Source organism: Symphalangus syndactylus, chromosome 12 (assembly GCF_028878055.3).
Source record: "Symphalangus syndactylus isolate Jambi chromosome 12, NHGRI_mSymSyn1-v2.1_pri, whole genome shotgun sequence".
Taxonomy (NCBI): domain Eukaryota; kingdom Metazoa; phylum Chordata; class Mammalia; order Primates; family Hylobatidae; genus Symphalangus; species Symphalangus syndactylus.
This window is the reverse complement of record NC_072441.2, coordinates 39,152,746-39,176,185: the sequence shown is the minus strand read 5'-3', so window position 1 is coordinate 39,176,185 and position 23,440 is coordinate 39,152,746. Positions and strand designations below refer to the sequence as shown.

Below are 23,440 nucleotides of genomic sequence, written 5' to 3'. Positions count from 1 at the left end.
TAATGTCCAGAATCTACAATGAACTCAAACAAATTTACAAGAAAAAAAACAAACAACCCCATCAAAAAGTGGGCGAAGGACATGAACAGATACTTCTCAAAAGAAGACATTTATGCAGCCAAAAAACACATGAAGGAATGCTCATCATCACTGGCCATCGGAGAAATGCAAATCAAAACCACAGTGAGATACCATCTCACACCAGTTAGAATGGCCATCATTAAAAAAATCAGGAAACAACAGGTGCTGGAGAGGATGTGGAGAAATAGGAACACTTTTACACTGTTGGTGGGACTGTAAACTAGTTCAACCATTGTGGAAGTCAGTGTGGCGATTCCTCAGGGATCTAGAACTAGAAATACTATTTGACCCAGCCATCCCATTACTGGGTATATACCCAAAGGACTATAAATCATGCTGCTATAAAGACACATGCACACGTATGTTTATTGTGGCAATATTCACAATAGCAAAGACTTGGAACCAACCCAAATGTCCAACAACGATAGACTGGATTAAAAAAATGTGGTACATATACACCATGGAATACTATGCAGCCATAAAAAATGATGAGTTCATGTCCTTTGTAGGGACATGGATGAAACTGGAAAACATCATTCTCAGTAAACTATCGCAAGGACAAAAAACCAACCACCACACGTTCTCACTCATAGGTGGGAATTGAACAATGAGAACTCATGGACACAGGATGGGGAACATAAGGACTGTTGTGGGGTTGGGGGAGGGGGAGGGACAGCATTAGGAGATATACCTAATGCTAAATGATGAGTTAATGGGTGCAGCAAATCAACATGGCACATGGATACATATGTAACAAACCTGCACATTGTGCACATGTACCCTAAAACCTAAAGTATAATAATAAAAAATAAAAAATAAAAAAAAAAGACACACTCCATAGGTGATCCCCTCTATGGGCCTATCCCTTCAAGAACAATTTAAATTCAAAAGTGTGAGAGAGATGTCCAGTTAAGTCCTTTACCTATACCAGACTGTAGCAGGTCACAACAGGATTACATACAAGAAAAGAATTAATGGTACTGCCAGAGAATAAATAATAAGTATCAAGTCAATGTGAAAAAGTAGGTGTTATGTAGTTTGTAGGAGGTAGTTTGCTGCTACAGAAGTTGAGAAAGAGCAAAGTGAGATGATTAAGAAACGTTTTGAGTTGCACAGATCTGGGTTTGAATCTACCTATATGACCTAAAGCAAGTTACTTGACCTCTCTCAGTGCAGTTTCTTCATCCGTAAAATAGAATTTTGAGATTAGATAATAAATATAAAATGTTTGTCATGGTACCCTGCTAGTTCTTATTGTAATATAATTATCTATTTTTCTGTGAGTTTCTTCCACTAAACTGTAATCTTGGAAAACTGGGTCTGTGTCTTGTTCATCTATATGTCTCAGCCTTTCATACAATGCTTAAGCTCATCCCCATTCCTGATGTTTCCTTCCATGTGAAGGGTATTCCATTATGGGATTGCTCTTGGCCTCTCTCCACCCTTGACATATTCCACACTAGAAGTGAATGATTTGCCTGACTGGTGAGTCCAGAAGGGTTTACTGTATGCCACTCTTAGGAATGAATTTTCTACAGGAAGCATGCTGTCTCTCTTCTGCTCTTCATACCATAAATCTGACTATCCAGTGCCCCCATGACTGAGTGGGCATGTCTGCCTAGTAATATGAAGCACTTTTCCATACAAACACTGAAAAGTAGAAGTAGATGGGACCGCAAAGGTAGATTAGAACCAGATTGTGGAAAAGATCATGTTATACCTTCCTAGCATGACATTTCAGCAGATTCCTTAAAACTGTATGGATATTGATACAGAGTAGAAAGAGTCTACATGACTAAACCCCAAATAATATTTGTTTTTGTGGGTTTTTTTTTAATTTGGATATTCTTGTTGTTAGGGGGAGGAGTGGTTTTTTGAGAGTTTTGATTATGTTGAAGAGGTAAGGATGAGGTATCAATATTTTAAATTTTGTGCAGAGTTCATTTTTGTGTTGTTCTTAAAGTTATTTTATGCTAGGATACTAATAAGTTCATCATTTGAAGAACAGACCTGCCAAGTAGGTTTTGTTCTTTTTTTTTTCTCTTCACTTGTGGTCCAGGGAACCTCTGCCTCAAAATTATCTGTAGGGCTTCAAAATGCAAAATTCCTATGCCTCAACCAAAATCTGCCAAACCAGCTTTCCCTAAGGGTGACGCCTGGGAATATGATTTTCTCATTCTCCCCAGGTGGCTTTTATGCTCATTGTATTAAGGCCATCACCTGCCAATGAACAGGTGAATTCAGTTTAAAAGTATATGGAAGAGCAAAGCTTGTGTGTGTGTGTGTGTGTGTGTGTGTGTGTGTGTGTGCATGTACACACACACACGTGTGGTGTTACTGATTAATCAGATTCACATTATTGACTATTCTGATTACTGGTATGGCCCTTCTTTCCTATAGGGGAGGCAGCCCTGCTTACTCAGCCAAAGATATCAAAACCCCTGCTGGGCCTTACATGTGGCCATTTTGCATCTTACTGATAGGTCTTACGAACAAAGACTAGAAAAATAATAGACAGTTTTAAAACCTTAAAAGAAAAGAGAGACAAACACATACTTCTAAAGAACAACAAAAACCCTTGCAATTCTTCCAAAGACTCATAGCTTAATCAAGTTTTCCTTGTCTGGTTCTAAGTGACTGGAGGTAATAGATGGGAATTTGAACAGAGGAACAGCCTAAAGTGTTAGTTCCAAGCTTGTATCCTACCACACTGCCTTCCTTCTGTTTGAAAGTGTGGGGAGATACTCTTCTTAGGCCTGCTGTGTTTTTCTTTATAGATCATGCAACAGATGAGTGACCACCGCTACGACAAACTCACTGTGCCTGATGACATAGCAGCAAACTGTATATATCTAAATATCCCCAACAAAGGGCATGTCTTGCTGCACCGAACCCCGGAAGAGTATCCAGAAAGCGCAAAGGTAAAAAAATATCCCTTCTGGCCACTGCAGCTGGGTCGGCCTCCATGGGGATTTTTTCATAATGGAGTGACCAATAGGAGCCTCCTTTTCCTGTATACATATCAAACAATTAAGAAAAGAAAGGATGATACAATTTAGGGCACAAGGAAAATGTGTTTCACTTTTCTCATTCGTGTCATTGCTCACTAATGCATGCATAGTAATTGAGATGATCACGCCGGATATTCAAAGCTTTTCAAATAAATACTCAGATTTTCAAATAAGTACTCACCCAAGTCTATGCCCCAGCTCTGATTAAATGTACTTTCCCACCCTCAGATACTCATTAAGCATAAAGACCTACAATTAGATGGTCAACAGTATCATTGTTTTCTGACAGATCTGAGCTGCCCCTCAGGAAAGGGCAGCTTTTCTTTTTATTTCTTTTTATTTTTTTTATTTATTATTATTATTATTATTTTGAGACAGGTTCTCACTCTGTTACCCAGGCTGGAGTGCTGTGGCACGATTTTGGCTCAGTGCAACCCCACCTCCCGGGCTCAAGAGATCCTCCCACCTCAGCCTCCTGAGTAACTGGGACTACATGCATACACCACCACAACCTGGCTAATTTTTGTATTTTTAATAGAGATGGGGTTTCGTTATATTGCCCAGGCTGGTATCCCATTCGTGAGCTCAAGCAGTCTGCCTGCTGGGGCCTCCTAAAGTGCTAGGATGACAGGCATGAGCCACCATGCCCAGTCCTTTTTTTTTTTTTTTTTTTTTTGAGACAGGATCTTGCTCTGTTGCCCAGGCTAGAGTGCAGTGGCATAATCATGGCTCACTGCAGCCTCAAATTCCTGGGCTGAGCAATCCTCCTACCTCAGCCTCCCAAGTAGCTGGGACTACAAGCATGCACCATTATACCTGGCTAATTTTTTATTTTTTGTAGAGACAGGGTCTCCCTATGTTGCCCGAGCTAGTCTCGAACTCCTGGGCTTAAAGGATCCTCCCACCTCAGCCTCCCAAAGTGCACAGGCATGAGCCACCACACCTGGCCATTTGTTTCTTTAGGTAGAGGAGTATGAATGACCCAGAGTGGTGGGTGTTCATTGTCAGGGCTGCAGAAAGAAGAAACTGCCCGTGCTGGGTAGCAAAAAGCTCTTCATTGAAAAGATAGAGCAGGTAGTAATATGGTACACTCGAAATCAGCTAACTGGTCGCTCCAGGAGTCTCTGTGTTTGTGTTCCAATAAGGGAGCTCTCTCTGGATCTGGAATGCTTTTCCTGGTCTAAGAAAATCTCCCTTGTTTTTCAGCGTACTCTGCCAGTCTCATCTATATACTTTAGTAATTTCGATTTTACCCTACCAAGCAAACTTAACAGTGCTCATCCATAGATTCTTCAAGTGTCCATATCTTCTAGGCACTCAGCATCTCATCTCTGCCCAGAGGAACAAGATATTTATACTGTGCATTACAGAAGAGCCTTTAGTAATCATTGATCTTTTTTTTTTGTCTTAAGCTTTGCAAATATTAGAAAATATTTTATACTACCTTTTAAATATGCAATATTATATAATTACTAGGTTCACTCTCTAATCACAGCCTCCTTCTGAGCAGATAAAAAGAAAGGGGTGAGGGAATACATAGATAATTTTTTCTATTTCCATGGCTGAAAGTGTGAACCTGAGGAAAATAGAGGACTCCTGACCCAGGACTGGGGCTTACCCAGCTCTTAGATGAGTAATGTATCTCATACTTTAATGCACATCAGGGTTGCTAAAAATGCAAGTTCCTGGACCCCCACCCTAGAATCTGCAATATCAACAAGCACCCAGTCACAGAACTCACTTTGAGAAATACAGATCTGAATCATTCATCCCTCTTTAGCCACATTGATCATCTGACCTACCAGATGATTATTCACTGCCCCCCTGATTCAGCCGTGTGTCTCTCAAAAATAACAATAGTATTAATAATATCCCTGTTTACTGAGGGCTTCCCCGGTGCCAGGCAGGGTGCCAGGCATCCCAGGTGTATTATCTTATTCAGTCCTTGTAACAGCCCTATGGGGGCAACATTACTATTCCAATATCACAGAGAAGTAAACCGAGGCTCAGAGGAAATGTCACTTTACTGAAATAATTCTTTAAGTAGTAGGTTGACAGAACTGGGTTTGGGACCCTACTCTGGCTCCAACACTCTTAATTAACCACTGTGCTGAATTTTAAGAAACACAGTGCTTCCTAAAGAAGCACAGGAGATTGTTATTAGGCAGTACACTTTCAAGTGATTCTGTTTTTAAAAATATGCTTTGTTTGATCATCACAGAAAAATCTATGAACTGTTAATTGAAGTTTTGACATATGCTTTCTGTTAGTGTCAAAAGATGCTAATAAAATTCATACCTGTCATTTAAAAGCAGTTTAACCTGAAATACTTAAGTTATATCTTGTCAAATTTTTCCAGTGGTGTTGGTAAGAAAATAAACCTAAAGTATAGTTGAGAGGGTTTTAAAGTGTGAAGAGAAGGCCTAGTGTGGTGGCTTATGCCTGTAATACCAGCACTTTGGGAGGCCAAGGCAGGATGATCACTTGAGCCCAGGAACCCAAGACCAGCCCTGGCAACATAGTGAGACCCTGTCTCCACAGAAAATAAAAAAATAAAAATTAGCCAGGCATAGTGGTGTGTGTCTGTTGTTTGTCCCAGGTACTTAGGAGGCTGAGGTGGGAGGATCACTTGAGCCTGGGAAGTCGAGGCTGCAGTGAGCCATGGTTGCGCCACTGTACACCAACCTGGATGACAGAGCAAGACCCTGTCTCCAAAAATATATAAATAAATAAAAATAAAGTGTGAAGAGAAAGTAATATTCAGACTGACACATGGCCACCAACTTCCACGTACCACTTAATCTAGCAATGGCAATGGCAGAGTAAAGGCATCTCTAGCAAAACCACATTTCTGACACATCTTTGGCCTTGAGGTTAAAGCACAGAGCTAGTGGTTAACCAGTTCCCACCAGCTCTATGGGGATGACTGTGGGCATGTGTGTGGTTGAGACTGCATGTGTGTCTTGGGATTAAATGAATGAAAAGCCCAGATGCACAAATCAAATTGATTCTCCACTTCTGAGGATGGTAAAACATAATCCTTCTTTTCTTCCTCTTCCTTGATTCCCACTGTAGGTTTATGAGAAACTGAAGGACCATATGCTGATCCCCGTGAGCATGTCTGAACTGGAAAAGGTGGATGGGCTGCTCACCTGCTGCTCGGTTTTAATTAACAAGAAAGTAGACTCCTGAGCTGCAAAGTCCCCCCGGTAGCCGGCAAGACCGCACAGGCAAGGCCGATGACTCTGTGCCCACTCCTGTTGTTTTCCTTGACAATCTACTGTGCCACTGTGCTACTAACTCTTGTTTACAAAATTTGATTCTAAGTTGAATTGCTTCATTCAACACCCCCACCCTCCCTCCCCTCGCGGTGGTACCTAAGCTGTGGATTTGCTAAATGAATTAAGCAACCTAGAAGATATAGAGCTAATGAATTATCACAATGTGATTAATCCTAGTAAGGAAACACTCATTTAGTGTTTGTATTTTTGGTGTGAAAATTATTTAGTTGCCAGTATATTCTGAAGAATGTCTTCTTGATCAGTCAGATAAGCTTGCTTTTTTTTTTTTTTTCATGAATCATGTTTGGTTCCTGTGAAAGTCCCTGGTCCAGGGATCCTCCTCCTTTCTCTTTTACTTCTGAATTCTGAAATTCAGTTAGTTACTTTTGCCTTTCGGCTCTTCTATCACAGCCACCTTGACCTTGGGTAAAACCCAAGGTCTTTCCTTCTGGCTACCTTCCTGCAGGTCCATCCTGTCTGTCATTGGTCTCCTCTGCTTCTGACTACATCTGCCACCAACAACCCTCCCCTCACCCCTGCCAGGGGCAGACAGGCTCCTCAGCAGAACTGTGACTGAAATCAGAGCTGCTGTCTGGGGCAGTGTTAACTACACAGAGGCACATCCTGACAGGGTTTGCCCCAGAGATCTAAATTCCAGAAGTAGGGCACCACACCTAGGAAGGTAAATCCAGTATCAGAAGGTTGCTAAAAGATTAAAGATCAAGAAGCTTGGAAACATCCCATGGGTACAATGTCTTAGAAAGTCTTTAAGTCACATACCATGAATTTTTGCTTCATTACTGACCATATATGACCTTGGAGGAACTCTTTTTTTTTTTCCTTCAACTCATTTCTGTTTCCACCTACCCTGACTCACCCTATTTCCAGTCTTCTACCCCTTGCAGTTATCGTCGTCCAGCAAAGTCACTTCTTTCAAAAGAGACATCATGTCTGAAAATGATTACTGGTAGTCTAATATGAGCCAGAGTAAACAGCTCCTTATAGTCAATGAACATGTTCAGGAAGCAATCACCTTGATGCTTGAACCCAACCCCAGACAGTGGACAATTCTACTTTGAAATATCCGTGAATATTTACTGTGGAATCCAATTTAAATTTCTTTCTTCTCTAGCCTTTAAATTATACAGCTTTCAACTGACACGGGCCTCTTACAAAGAACAATGCGGCACTGAAGGAAGAGATGATTCCTTTACTCAAACCTGCAGGAATCAGCCTATTAACAGGCAGGGGAAATGGTACTTTCCAATGAATGGTAACTGATCCAGGCACGTTATCACACTTCCTAGTCATCTCCACCTTTCCTGTATTGCCTGTGGCTTGTTGTTTAAGATTAAGAATCAAGGAGATTAAGAAATATCACTTCAGATCTTGCTCTGCTCACCTCTATGTTTGCAGTCAAATTATTCCTTATGTTGGTGACCTAAAGAGAATTACTTTCATTCATTTCATTTCCTCCGTAGCAGATGGAAGTGAGAAACCTCTGAGAAAATGAAAACATCCTTAACCACTATCTTTCCCTTTTATTTGATTATTTTATGTCAGAAATGTGCAAAAGGTTTTTCTCCTCCTTTTCTTCCTTGTTGCTTAACTTTTTAATTCATGCCATATGCAGATATCCAGTTATGTGCATTCTGTGAATAAACCACGTCTTGGTCACTGTCATATTTTGAACCATCTCATCAGAGATGAATAATATCTTTTTACCAGAGAGAGAATGAATGTTAGCCACATGCCAGAGTTAACGAAGAAAAAGCGTTCTCAAGGTTGCCCTTTTGGGTTAAATCTGGCCCTTCCTTGGCAAAAGCAAAAATTCTCCCTGTGAGAGCTCAACATCTGAAATACAACCACAGGAAAAATGGCCCAATCAGCCAGTTTAGGCTTACCAGCATATAATTTTTAATATCTTTACCTCTATCATCCCAAATCGAAGAACTCTTCTCTATTATGTTTAATCAATTGCAAGCAAATAGGTTTTTCTTTGTAACAATTTGTTCTGCAGAGGCTGTTTTTCACTTTTCCTTTCTTTTGCTTCTGTCTTTCCTTCTCTTTGTCTGGAGAAATCATTTAGACTCTGGGTGCCTCGTCTACATTGCATTCTGCTCTGCTACGTTACCTGCTAGGCTGGCTTCTTTGGACTCCCTATGTGATTGATGATGTGAAAACCTAAATTACTTGCAGCATAGCATTACTTCCTTGATGTTCTCATTAGCATAATGTTATTTTTGAAAAGGAAAGATACTATCACATAAGTTTTCCTTTTGTCCGTTGTGATATACACCAATGGATAAACTAACAGAAACTGCTTTTTGACATTAAAAGACATGAGAAATTATATTTAACTAAGTAAAAGTTAAGTCAGAATTACTTGGGTGATGTGATTCAATTTAGTTAAATGATGATATAGAGAAAATACATTATTTCGCATTATTTCTTCAGCTATAATGAATTGCTATAGAAATCAGGCAGATCTTTCTAATGTGTATTGATTGGTCTTTTCAGCTACTCTGAACAGATTACTAAGGTCATCGCCTCATCTCTAAGGGAGAAAAATAGTCTGTAGCTGAATAATGTAAGGTAAAGAGTTGCATGTCAGTCTTTGTAATTATTTACTCTTTAACATTCTCCAGAACTCAGACATGATTTCAACATGGTGTTAGATTTGTGCATTTTATTTTCCTGACCACCTCATTCCAGCCAATGTATGGTTATCCACTCTGTGTGCCAAAACCAATCATGCCTTTCACGGCCCTTTAGTTCAGAGAAGTTCTGCACTGATTTTTAGTCTCTTGCTGTCTCAATCTTACATGTATACCAATCACAATGGAATAAAATGTGAGTTGTACTGTGATCAACAGTGTATGTCTCTTTTCTTTGCAACAGAAACTGCCATGGGGAATGAAGTCATCATTTCTTTGCTGTCAGTCATGGGATATTTTCTCTCTTGTCCTTTAGGCTATGAACTTAGAAAAACACTGTACCTGTAAATCAATTGCCATCAAAGCTTGGGTTAAAATAATATTTGAAGTGATACTTCATACTTCAGGCACTTAAAAAGTGTGCATATTATACACACTAGGTCAGGAGAGCTTGAGTTCCCCTGTGCCTCTCCTCAAACGGCATCCCTTCGTCCCTGTCACTGTTAACCATATTCAGCACATAGTTATGTGGTTCAGTTATGGAGGCAGGTGAATGATTTTTTTATTTGCTCATACAAGAGTTTGTTTTTGTTTTATAGTAAGCATCTTTTAGGAAATTTGAAGGTTTTTTTAAATGAGGCTTTTTTCAACAAGTTTTTTCAATCTTTATTCTTTTCTTTCAATGATTGTAAAAATAACTGCTTACTGTTAAAATCCAAGCAACACAAAAAACTATAAAAGTATATTAAAAAACTACCCCACAATTTTATCACCCAGAGATAACTATTATTAACATTTCAGAGAATATTCACAGATCTGTAAATAGATAGCAGTATAAATATGCAATAATTTTACATAATCATGCTGTTCTGTAGTCTGCTTCCTTCGACTTAGCAATATTGTTGGCCGCTTTCCATCTCAACAAATGTAGATCTACATCATCAGTTTTAACAGCCCTGAATATTCTACAACACGGTTATTCAAGCAGCTCATTCCAAATTATATAGTGTTAAGTCACAGATAGTCAATATGCCCACATTGCTATTAGCCAGGGGTCTTCATCTATCAAAATTGTGCCGCTTCTAAGCTTTCACCCAGTCCCAGAGCTAGTTCATGTGGCATATTTTTATCATAACTGAATGGTCTGTGCGAATGCTCATCAGATGCAAAGACCAGTTCTAAAATTCCTTGGGGATGTCATTGATTTAATCACACCTTCTCAGTTGATGTTGCATTGATTATTTCTGCATTATTTAGATTGTCACTGGCAGTGATGCTAAAAAATACCAAATGCCACCTTGCAAACCTGCTGTGGGTCCCAGTCGGAAATGGAGCCCTCCACCTCAGTACCAGATATACTGCTCCTCCCAGAGGAGAAAGGGAGATACTTCTTAAAGGAAGAGTTGGCAGGGGTTCCCTGACTGACCTTCCTCCCCACCTCTGAAAGAATAAGGGGAGACGAAACAGAAAAATACCCTCTCGTGGCAAGCTACAGATTCTGGAAGTGGGAATTTTGCTGACTGAAGAATGCTGGTCATCAACGATTTTAGACAAGTGAGCACATATTTAACAAGTGGCCATACTCTGCCAGGCTCTGGAGTACAGCTCCTATCTTTCAAGAGCTGATGGTTTGGGAGAGGCAGGGAAGGATGACTACACAATTACACAAATGATTATGATACAGCAGAATGTACGAACTACAAAAGAACAATGCCATGTCTGTTCCCAAGTCAGGGAGACCAGACATAGGAATTGGGGTTTAATCTGGGCTTGGAAGGACAGCTCTGGCTTCAATAGGTTGAGATGGGACTACAGGCTGTCTAGGCTGAGGGAGCCGCAGAAGCAAAGGCATGGAGGTGGGAGAGCATCATGTTAACTTCAGAAGCAAGTATTTGAGCCCCTGTTATGTGCCAGTTAACTCTGCTAGGCCCTGAGGATACAGTGGTGACAGTCCCTACCCTCCTGGAATGTACATGCAACAGGGAAGACTGACTTTGAACAAGTTAGGGCAAGGGGAATGAACATTATTAAAGGAGAATGGGGTGCTTAGAGCAGGCCATGGGGCAAGCAAGCAGATTTATTTGGCTGAAACACAGGGTAAGTATAAGAGCATGGTGAGACAACATTGGTTGGAACATTGAGGGCCTTGCCTGCTGAGTTAGGATATTTGGACTGAATTTGGCACTCTGCCAGGATCCCCTGAAGACTTTTCAGTCAAGAAGTGATATTATTGGAGCTTGATCTGGCAGCATTATATAGGATGACTGGGAACTGAGAAAGACTGGTGTTTCGCCAAGCCTAATTTCTCCAAGTTTAATTTGTTATTTAAATATCTCTTCTTACCACCGAAATGGAGCCTGAAAGCCTGGCAATTAAGTCTCTTTATATTTTCTTTCCTGAAGAACAGATTAATAACACCTTGCCCTCTGAACTCCGAAGGGACATTTTCAAGGCAAATGCGATAAAAGAACTGAAGGGTTCTTTGGATGAAAGAGATAATGTAAATATCATTATCATCATCATTATCCTTATTAACTCCAATCACAGCAAGCTTAGATCCCATCAAAATGTCATCTTCTACTTGAAACATCAATCACTTAGTCCAGAAATAACTCGGGATTTTCATCATGGATGCCTCTAAGCTGGCCTGACAGCTTCCGTGGTGAATTCACAGGTTTCCCTGGTAGCTGACATTGCTGTGCCACAGACATACTTGCATTAGGAAACTGTTGGCTAATCGGAATGTTCCCCATCTCCCTTCCCCCTCCAAACCCTCATTTCTAAGTTAGTGAAAGCTAGGCCAGTTATAGCACAAGATAACTGGGGTTATCAGGCTTTTAGGAGGATGGGTAAGTGCCAAATATATTACTGTCACTATAAACAAATAAAAGATTCAAACAAATATGAACTTGGTAAAATATTGCCTGAGCTGGCGTGTGACATGAATGCCTAAAAGCAATGATGGGTCTCTAGTTCTTGGGAGGCCCCCTCTATTTATAAATGGAAAGTTTAGCCATTTGGCTATGAATACTGAGAAAGAGCTTGAGTGAGTTAACGCAGGCCTAAGGAGGTAGCTTGCTGCCCCAACTTTATTGAAGTCTAACTGACAAATAAAAGTGGTATATATTTAAGGTGTACAACTTGATGCTTAGATAGACATTGTGAAATAATCACAATCGAATCAATTAACATAGCCATCACCTAACAGAGTTATCACTTTCTTTCTTTTTTTCTTTTTTTTTTTTTGGTGATAACAAATACTTAAAATCTTTACTTTTAGCAAATTTCAAGTATGCAATAGAGTATTGTTAACTATAGTCACATTGCAATACATTTGATCTCCAGCATTTGTCTATCTTGAAAACGGAAACTTTCTGCCCTTTGACATCTCCCCATTTCTCACTTTAAAAGCAGGAACTTTAAGTTCCTGCTCATGGACAAGAAAGCTTATTTATTAGCTAGGGCTCTGAGGTAAGAACTCAGAGGATGACCATTCAAAATTAAACTAGGATCCTATATGCTATAGGTTGAATGTGCCTCTATCCCACCACGGTACAAAGACTGCGTATTTCACATTGATGCAGGAAAAGCTCAGGAACCAAACAAGTTCTGATTCCAAGCAACAGTCTAGCTGTGTAAAAGGAGCTAGTGGAATAAATACTGATTCACAGGGCCACAGAGGCTTAAAATTCCAGGGAAGGATGTGAGCAAAGTCATCATTTTGTTTACAGGGGACCCGGATGAGGGTATGAGGTCCCCTAGAGTTAATGCTAAGACAGTAACATGGGGTTTGCTTCTTTCCAGGCTTGACAATAATTGGGAGAGACAGAAAGAATGTTGTTAGCAGGGCAAGATATAACAGTATCAAGGAGTCTGTTAGGAAATAGAATTCATTCCCACTTGGTTCAAATAAAGAGATTACCTTAATGAAGGTCTGTTTCAGAAGTATGAGTGTTAAGGGTAAAAACAAGGGGTGGTAAGACACCCGGAACACAGATGTCAGCAGCACTCCTAGGCCCAGCAGGACAGGAACAGAAAATTGTGCTGCAAAATATAGGACAGAGAAGGCAGAGCCACAGACCCAGCCACAGAGAAGAAGTACCTTAACCTCTTTCTCTCCTCACTCTGATCTGCTGGTGCTCCCCATTGGCTGAACACAACCGCAAGATGCAGTTGGGGGCTCAGGGGATGCCCCCGGCCTAGGAGGTCAGCCTTCTAGGGCAGAGAACTGGCAGAGAAGGGCAGAGGATGGATCTGGAGAGTCAGAGGATATCAGCACAAGACCACTGTGAAAATGAGCTCTTAGCCTATCAGACAGTGGCCATCATCAACTCTGTAAATTTACAACTCTCTGTAAATTTAAATAATTTACTATTTAAGTTATCATTTAATAACTCTTGGCAGATTTCTTAGGCACATGCCAGTTCTGTGGTCTGGTCCTCCCTCCCTCAATATCAGAAAATAATTGGAGCAGAATCAACACCAGAACATGAGTATGCACGGCCTGAGGGTGAAAGAACGTTGCATTCCAGACCCATGAGTCCTGGACCTCTTTAGTAAGCGCTGTGTTATTTCTAAAATTAGAGCAGTCTCTTGGGCACCTGGTATCCCAAAACAGCTACTTGCCTTTTTGTAGCATGCCCATGACCTTCTGGTAACAAAGTTGTTTAGGATGCTGAAGTACCTCTTTTCTGTTTCCCTTTTGTTTGTACATCCTGCTCATCTTGGCAGGCACAGCTATTTTGGTTTTACTTGGTCATACTGCTTATGGGGATAATAGACAGTCTAAACTAATGGTAGTGAATTCCCCTTTCCTGGGGTGTTCAAGTAGCGTTTGAAGGACCATGTGCAGGAGTGGTCCTTCTATCCAGTAACATCTGATATACTTAACACCCATACCAAGGTATTCCTTTCCCACCCTGGAATCTTTTAGTAGGCCTTTGTACTACATTCTGATTCTAGGTGACTTTCGTTTCCCCTCTACTACCCCTAGTCTCCCAAATAGATGAACATTGCCCTCATCTAGTGTTTTAGTTCATTTTCTGTGGCTATAACAGAATACCACACACTGGGTAAATGATAAACAATAGAAGTTTATTTGGCTCATGGTTCTGGAACTGGGAAGTCCTAGAGCATGGCACCAGCATCTAACAAGGTTCATCCCATGGTGGAAGGCGGAAGCAAGTGCACAAGACAGAGGCACTAGGGATCAGGCTCACCTTATAACTACCCACTCGCATGATAACTAACCCACTCCCATGACAATGACATTAATGCATTTGTGAAGGCACCACCCTCATGGCCCAATCACTTCTTAGGCCTCACTTCCCAACACTGTTGTTTTAATGATTAAGTTTCCAATGCTTGAACCTTTGGGGAACATATTCAAATCACAGCATCTACTAAATGACAGTAGTAAGGGTTACAACTTCAATATGGTAGCATGAGGAGCTCTATGGATTCACTCCCAAGTGAAACTGGCAATTCCTCAAGGATCTAGAACTAAAAATACCATTTGACCCAGCAATCCTATTACTGGGTATATACCCAAAGGATTATAAATCATTCTACTATAAAGACACAGGCACACATATGTTTATTGCAGCACTATTCACAATAGCAAAGACTTTGAACCAACACAAATGCCCATCAATGATAAACTAGATAAAGAAAATGTGGCACATACACACCATGGAATACTATGCGGCCATAAAACAGGATGAATTCATGTCCTTTGCAGGGACATGGATGAAGCTGGAAACCATCATTCTCAACAAACTAACACAAAAACAGAAAACCAAACACCACATGTTCTCACTCATAAGTGGAAGTTGAACAATGAAAACACATGGACACAGGGAGGGGAACATCACATACCAGGGCCTGTTAGGTCGGGGGGTGAGGGGAAGGACAGCATTAGGAGAAAGACCTAATGTAGATGACCGGTTGATGGGTGCAGCAAACCACCATGGCACAGGTATACCTATGTAACAAACCTGCACATTCTGCACATGTACCCCAGAACTTAAAGTATAATAATAAAAATAAATATTTAAAGTCTCTGGAAATGGTCATAAATGTATATAGCAAATGAATAAACATTTATTCAAGAAAATCTATTAAAATTTGGTAAGATCGGTGAATCAGTGATATTTGACCCAAGACCCACACCCTTCCTCCCTGCTCACAGCTCAATGAGGCAGAAGCTCCACACCTTAGGGCAGAGCTAAGAATACAAGGCTCCTTTTCCCCACAGATCCTAATTGAAAGTCAGTCTTCCTGGGGAGACAAAAGATGTCAGCGTTGCTTATCCTGCCATTCCCACTCATGGCCTAATGCTGAGACTAAGTTCTGGGTGAGTGTTGCCCGGAGGGTCTCTTTTCTTCCTCCAAGCCCCAACTCTCAGGGGACAGAGGCTCCGCTGTCCGCTATTGGTACCACATATTGGTGCCACAGAGCATGGTACCAATATGATATAGGGAGCCTGAATGTCCTTGCCTTGGCTCATGGGGCAGGAGTTCTAACCCAGAGAAGCAAACCAAAAAGACCTGAGTCTGTTGCCTCCTCTCTACCTGGCACTGAGAAACAAAAACAAGGTTGTCATTCAGAGAGAAGTGAACCACATTTTCCCTGCCCTCAACCCCGCAGAGGATGGCTCAGAGATTTTCCCCAGGGGGACAATCAGGCTGGGGAAGGGAGAGCTCTGAATCCCTCCCTAGAGAACTGACTTCATTTGCAACAGAGTGTGAAGTTCAAGTCTAAGTGTGCTCTCAAAAACAGTTGTGGTCGTGGTGAAAGGCAATTGAGAGGAAATTGGTAGATTCCTTGGAGGTAAAGGCTAAATTGTAGGCATCCAGATCAGAGAGGAAGAGGTAAAACTATCTCTATTTAACATGCTTGTCTATATGGAAAATCCTAAGAAATCCACGAAAAATGTATTAAAATTAATAAATGAGGCTGGGCACGGTGGCTCACGCCTGTAATCCCAGCACTTTGGGAGGCCGAGGTGAGCAGATCGTCTGAGCTCAGGTTTCGAGGGCAGTCTGGGCAACATGGTGAAACCCCGTCTCTACTAAAAATACAAAAAATTAGCCTGGCATGATGGCGCATGCCTGTGTTCCAAGCTATCTGGGGGACTGAGGTGGGAGGATGGCTTGAGCCCAGGAGGCAGAGGTTGCAGTGAGCCGAGATCACACCACTGCACTCCAATCTGGGTGACAGAGTGAGACCCCATCTCAAAAAAAAAAAAAAAAAAAAAAAAAAAAAATTCAGTCAGATTTTAGGATAAAAGATCAATATATTAAAAATTGTGTTTCTACACATTTGCAGTGAACAAATCCAAAAATAAGATTAAGAAAACAATTCCATTTATAATTGCATCCGAAAGAATAAAACACTTAGCAATAAATTTAGTAAAAGTCCAAAACTTATTCTCTGATAATTACAAAACATTGTTGAAAGAAGTTAAATATCTAAATAGATGGAAAAACTGCTTATGTTCATGTATTAGAAGACTTAATATTGTTAGGATGACAACACTCCTCAAGTTGATAAACAGATTAAATGCAAGCCTAATTAGAATCCCAGCTGGCATCTTTGTAGAAACTGACAGGCTGATTCTAAATTTCACATGGAATTATAAGGGGCCTCAAATAGCCAAAACAATATTGAAAAGAAGAATAAGCTTGGGGGACTCGCACATCCCAATTTCAAAACTTTAAAAGCAACAGTAATCAAGACAATGCAGAACTGGTGTAAAGATAAACATACAGATGAATAGAATTGAAAGTCCAGAAATAAGTCCATGTCTCTATGGTCAACTGATTTTCAACAAGGGCACCACGGCTACTCAGAGGGGAAAGGACAGTCTTCTCAACTGCTGCTGGGACAACTGGATACCCACATATCCAGCAAAAGAATGAATGAAGTTGGATCCTTTCTTCACACTATATACAAAAAGTAACTCAAAATGAATCAAAGACCTAAATATAAGAGCTAAAATATAAAACTCAGAAGAAAACTTAGTGATAAATTTTCATAACCTCAGAATTGGCACTTACATATGACACCAAAAGCACAAGCAACAAAAGAAAAACTAAATTGAACAACATCAAAATTTAAAACTTGTGCTTCAAAAGACACTATCAAGAAAGGGAAAGACAGGCATGGTAGCGCACACCTGTAGTCTCAGCCTCGGGAGGGTGAGGCAGGAGGATCCCTTGAGCCCAGGAGTTCGTGGCTGCAGTGAGCTATGATCTCACCATTGCACTCCAGCCTGGGTGACAAAGTGAGACCCCATCTCTTAAAAAACAAAAAACTGAAAAGATAACCCACTGAACCAGAGAAAACATTTGCAAATTATATATCTGATAAGGGACTTCTATCTAAAATACATAAAGAACTCTTACAGCTTGATAATAGAAAAGACCGTTTGAAAATAGGCAAAGGATCAGAGACATTTCTCTAAAGAAGATATACAAATGGCCAACAGCCACATGAAAAAGATGTTTGACATCATCAGTCATCAGGGATGTGCACATCAAAATCACAATGAGATATCACGTCATACCCATTAAAATGGCTAGAATCAAAGTCAGGTAATAGCAAACATTGGTAAGGAGGTGGAGAAATCATACCCTCCTAATGAGAATGTCAAATGCAGCCACTGTGGAAAACACTCTGGCAGTTCGTCAAACACCTACACATTGAGTTACCATATGATCCAGCAATTCCACTCCCTGGAATATACCTAAGAGAAATGAAAGCATATGCCCCCACAAAGGCTTGTACATGAATGTTTACAGCAATTATTTAAAATAACCAAAGGGTGCAAACAACCCATGTATACCAACTAATGAACGGATAAATGAAATGGATGCCAACTGATGAACAGATGAACAAAAATATCCATACAACGGGATATTATTCAGGTGTAAAAAGGAATGAAGTACTGAACATGCTTCAACATGAATAAACCTTGAAAACATTACACTAAGTGAAAGAAGCCAGTCACAAAAGACCACACATTATATGAAATGTCCAGGATAAGTAAATCTGTAGAGACAGAAAATAGAATAGGGATTGCTTTGGAGGGGAGGCTGCAAGGAGGGAGGAGAGGGAGGATAAGGGAGTGATAACTAAAGGGTAAAGGGTTCTTTTTGTGGTGATGAAAATTGACGTGGTGATGCTTGCATATATCTGTGAACATGCATAAAATCATTGAATTGCACATTTTAAATGGGTGAAGTGTTTGGTGTATGAATTATATCTCAATAAAGCTGGTTTTTAAAATGACAGCAATAATTCTCTTTGTCCTCTTCATATCTCAAAGGGTGGTTGGGAACATCAAATGAGAGGATTTATATAAAAGTACTTGGTACTCTATGCAGTGCTATACAAATGTAGCCTATTATAGTATTGAATGGGATTAATCAGCTTTTCACCAGCACCTGTCAGTACAAAACTCGGAAGCTGCCATTCCTAAAACTACCTTCGCCCTCAATTAGAATTCCTTTTCTTTAGTAGTTAAAACTCATTGACAGAGCCCAACGCTTGAAATAGTGCTGCATAATAATTGCTTATGGAATGCTTCTTACCTTCATAGCCTTTAGAAAAAAAGAAAACAACGTTTCTTTTATATGTTTTCCTAAGACTCAACTCAAGTGTGTGTAATTACCACACGTACCAAGCTCCTCATTATGTCAGCCCTGGAGCCCACGTGGCCACTATAATAATTTGCTAACTGGCAATTGTTCCTTTCCTCTCACAGTCCCAACCCCAGCCTTACATTTTGGCCATTGCTCTGCCCTTCTGAACTGGGGTGAATAGCATTGTGAAGCTAAAGGGGATGAGAATGAAATATCCTCCAAGTGGCAAGTTCGAGAGTAGTATAGACAGCAGCTGGTCCTTGGCCAGGTGAGCCTATGAGTGCAACACCAACGCGGTATTTACACCTAGGATAAGGAAGGGCGGAACAAGTCCCCTATGCAAAACTGAGGCCCAGAGACACTCAGTCACCAGGAAAAGTCACACCGCTAGTGGGTGTGGTACTGGGGTTCAAACTCTGTGTTTGGCAGCATTACTCTATACCGCCCATTGAAAAACAGGCGCCCTACGACAGTTTCAAAATTACGGCATATCAAAGTATTTTCAAAATGTGTAAAATGTTTCCTACCTCTGCTTTTCCATATGAATGCCGATCCGACAGTGCATGTTGCCCCTCTTCCCCAGAGGTATCTTTTGATTTAGCCTCAAAAACGAAGGAAATCCGAATATCCATGTTTGCCGACATTAGCTTTTGCAGACAAATTGTGGAGTAACAGCGCCCTCAGGTGGTCACTCGCGTTTTCTCAGCCGGCCTTTGAGCGCGAAGTGGGGCTAAGAATGCCGCCGCTGCCCCCTGGTGGGCTTTGGACGCCTGGGATCTCCTTAATGAGTAAAGGGCGTCTTCCCAGGACCTGCCTGCCTATGGGCCCGCGGAGTCACCTGGGAGACCCATTCCCAGTCCTGGCCTAGGCAGATCCTGAGGCGTGGCCTCTCCCACCTTAGCTGAAACCAAAATTGGAATCAAAGCCCTTAGTAGGGGATGTTTTAAGATCCACACACGCTGGGACCTGGGAGGGCCTGAAGGCTTCGTGGCCAGAAACCCCTGCTGCCACCTATCTCTGGGCCCAAGCCTACGTTTCCTCCCCTGGAGCAGCGGCTCTTTAGCTAAGGGATTGTTCCCTTTTTGGAAAAAAAAAAAAAAATCACCAAGCTCTAGGGTTGAGGTATGGATAGCAACACTCTAATTAATTGTTTATATCTTAGTGTGAAATACGTTCATCTGACCCTTACCTGGTAGCAAGTGTTTCAGGGGAAAAGAGAGTCTAAGAATAATGAGAGCCTGCAGTAGGCATGGAAGGCAGGGGGACAGAAAGGGAGAAGAAAGGGAGGAAGGGCAACGGGGAGGGGAGGACAAGGGAAGGGAAGCGAGGGGAAGGGAGGGGAGAGGAGGGAAGGAGAAAGGAAGGGAGGGAAGCAGAGGACAGAGGAGAGCGGAGAGGGGAGGGGAGGAGGCCGGCTAGACCCTTCTGCAGTCTCACTCAGTCCTCACTGCCCTAGTCTAGGCTTCAAATGCGTAAAGAATTTGCAAGTGCACTCTTGTTCCATTCGCAAGACATTTCAAGGCTCCCATGGACTCCCACCATTGCTTAGTGTATTACTCTGAGTTCTCCAGAGAAACAGAACCGGAACCAATAGAAAAAATATACATCTCATATATATGAATTACTATATATGCAATATATATGACTTACTATAAGGAATTGGCTCATGGGATTATAGAGGCTGACAAGTTCCAGCTCTGCCATCAACACACTGCAGATCCAGGAGAGATGATGGTGTAAGTTCCAGTTCAAATCTGAATGCAGAGGAAGACCAATGTCTCAGCCCAAAGGCAGCCAGGCAGAGAAAGAAAATCTATCCTTACTCAGCCTCTCAGTCTAATTCAGGCCTTCAACAGACAATAAAGTCCACGCACACTGGGAGTGGGAGGGCTCTGTTTTCCTCAGTCCACTCATTCACAGGTGATCTTAACCAGAAATACCCTCACAGACACACACAGAAATCCCCTTAATCAAGTATCTGGGCACCCCGTGGCCCAGTCAAGTGCACACATGCAATTACCCTCCCATTTGGCAGCAGCAGCACCTGTCGGCCACGCTGCCTTCTGGTTGCTTGTGCCAGGCTGCTCTCCCACTAGACAGCAGAGGCTGAGGGCAGAAACAGCCTTTTCTAGCACAAGATCCCGGTATCTAGCACAAGAACTAACACAGGAAATGGTAAGTGCTCAGGATGTTTTAAAATTGCAAAAATGGACATATCAACAAATGCACATACCTGGGTCCAATATAAAGAAAATATAGGCCAGGCACAGTGGTTCATGCCTGTAATCTCAGCACTTTGGGAGGCCAAGGCAGGTGGATCACTTGAGGTCAGGAGTTCGAGACCAGCCTGGCAACATGGCGAAACCCTGTCTCTACTAAAAATGCAGAAATTAGCCGGCCATGGTGGTGCACACTTGTAATCTCAGTTAGTTGGGAGGCTGAGGCAGGAGGGTCACTTGAATCCGGGAGGCAGAGGTTGCAGTGAGCCAAGATTGTGCCAAGCCATATAATAGTTGTCTCATTATACATCTATGTCCTTTATAGAGGACAGTGAGCTCCTTGAGTTAGGGGCCAAGTAGGTTACTGCATCCCTAGTGCCAAGTATGATGTTTGACACATAGTTGGTGCTCAGTAAATATCTGGTGACCCAGGGATGAATAGACCCATCAATGAGAGAGAATGAAGCCAGCTAGCTGTCTCCCCAGAGATGGAGCAGGCTCAGATTCTCATTTGGAGCTAACTGAGAGTTACTCTTACCTGTGGTCAGGATCAGAGACAGGCTTTTACAAACTGGTATCCTGATATTCTCTTCAAACAGATTTGAGAAACCTTTGTAAAATTCCAACCTCGCTGCCTGTCACTACAGTTGTCCAGAAACTGTCAAAACCAACAGGACTCCTTGGGGGAAAGCCAGGAAATACAATTAGTGCTGTGTGTCAGGAGACTATGACAGCACCTTGGGCCCTTCCAGGGGAGGATGAAAGTTCTGATTTCTTCCTACTGGAGGTAAAAACAAGAAAAAAAAAAAGTTCTGATTAGGTGGACTCTGTCACACCTAGCAAGCCTGCTGGGCTGACTGGAGAGCTGCCCTAATGCTGGGAGACAGGTTTCCAGAACAATCTGGAGGAGAGTGAAGAGATCTGGCTCGACTTCATTGTACTTACCTACTAAAAAGTCTCTGCTGCTCAGAAAATGCAAGAAAGAGAAATCTACCTTTTGGATTTCTGTGCCTCAGTTTTGCTTGTAAAAATATTAACAATGGGCCAGGCGCGGTAGCTCATGCCTGTAATCCCAGCACTTTGGGAGGCTGAGGCGGGCAGATCACATGGTCAGAAGGGCAAGACCAGCCTGGCCAGCATGGTGAAACCCCGTGTCTACTAAAATACAAAAAATTAGCCAGGCATGGTGGTGCGTGCCTGTAGTCCCAGCTACTTGGGAGGCTGAGGTAGGGGAATCGCTTGAACCCTGAAGGCAGACGTTGCAGTGAGCCAAGATCGTGCCACTGCACTCCAGCCTGGGCGACAGAGCGAGATTCCGTCTCAGAATAAAATAAAATAAAATAACGAAGGCCCCAGGGAGAGTCACAGGCGAGTGAAGAGAAGCTGTTAGGTAGGTACAGAGCTTTCGCAGAAGCTTGGGGAGCACAGCAACCCCCAGCTCCTCAGGTGGGAGGGAAAAGAAAACCTCTGGTTAGCCAAGTTTTCTGCCAGCTCACAGAGACCGTACTGGGTAGCAATGAAGATGTGGGACCTAGAATCAGAGCTGCTCTCAATCAGAGCTGCTCTCAAGTCCTGGCTCTGTCATTTACTTGCTTGGCCTATTACTGTGGTAGCACCAAAGGGAAGCTTGGAGGGATGTTAAACAGCTGTGACCTCCATGAGTTCCCAAGCTGTCCCAAGTGATGATAATCATCATCATCGTGACGGACAGTCCTCACACTTATGTAAAGTAAACCATATGAGAATTTTTGGGTATTTTTTATCACAATCTTAAGTCAATATGTGTGCTTTTTATGCAAACACAGCATCAAGGCAATTCTCTGAGCAGTGCCCCCACCACCCCATCACCACCATAAACCCCTCATCTATGTGAATTCTGGAGCCAACACTGGCAAATCTCCATTCCTCTCTAAACCTTGGTTTTCTTCTCTGTTACAACAATAAAGGCTAATATAGTTATTGAGTACTTTCTGTTTGCCAGGCATTGAGCCAGATGTTTTATGTGAATTATCCCATTTAATCTTTACAACAACAGTATGAAGTAGGTCCTTACCATTCTGTGCTTCAGTTTCTCAAAAGATAGAGACAATAATACCTACCTCCTGGGATTGGAGTGGGGGCTAAAAACAGAAGATGCATGCGGGATGTCTGGCCCTGGTGGTGCTCAACGGTACAGTTCTAACAGTTGTAATGATTACAGTGATATTGGAGGGGCTGCAGGTGAGGAAGTGAAGCAGGAAGAGGAAGAAGATGAGGAAGATGAAATCATGGTTCCTGGTGGGCAGAGATGCCAGCTTATACTTAGACCCTCCCTTAAGTGCTCATCCACAGATGCTGTCCCTCCTGACCATGAGACCTGAAGTGTCTCAGCAGCGTCACCATGCATGGTTTTATTCGTCCACACCTAGCTGAAGTAAAGAGGGGGTCTGCACAGATCTATAGAGTAAGTGGGTCTGGCCTTGGCTGTCAACATCTTATTTCTCTTTTGGTGAAACCCCCTCCCCTCAGAAGGGCCCCTCCCTAAGCAAGTTACTTACAAGGAGT

At 42.0% G+C, this 23,440-nt stretch overlaps 2 protein-coding genes across 20 annotated transcripts in view; one reads left to right on the top strand and one right to left on the bottom strand.

Annotated features, from left to right (window-relative positions):
• DDAH1 (dimethylarginine dimethylaminohydrolase 1) overlaps window positions 1-9,242 on the top strand; it is a 270,534-nt gene extending 261,292 nt beyond the window's left edge. For 3 of the 4 annotated variants that reach the window (XM_063624255.1, XM_063624252.1, XM_063624254.1), the window contains 2 exons: window positions 2,859-3,002; window positions 6,168-9,242. In XM_063624255.1, the coding sequence (XP_063480325.1) occupies window positions 2,859-3,002; window positions 6,168-6,284 (261 nt within the window). In that variant the 3' untranslated portion in view covers window positions 6,285-9,242. The remainder of the gene's footprint in view (window positions 1-2,858; window positions 3,003-6,167) is intronic. The other variant, XM_063624253.1, reaches the window with a different exon arrangement.
• LOC134733710 (uncharacterized) overlaps window positions 1-23,440 on the bottom strand; it is a 193,665-nt gene that overhangs the window by 141,219 nt on the left and 29,006 nt on the right. The window lies entirely within an intron of this gene.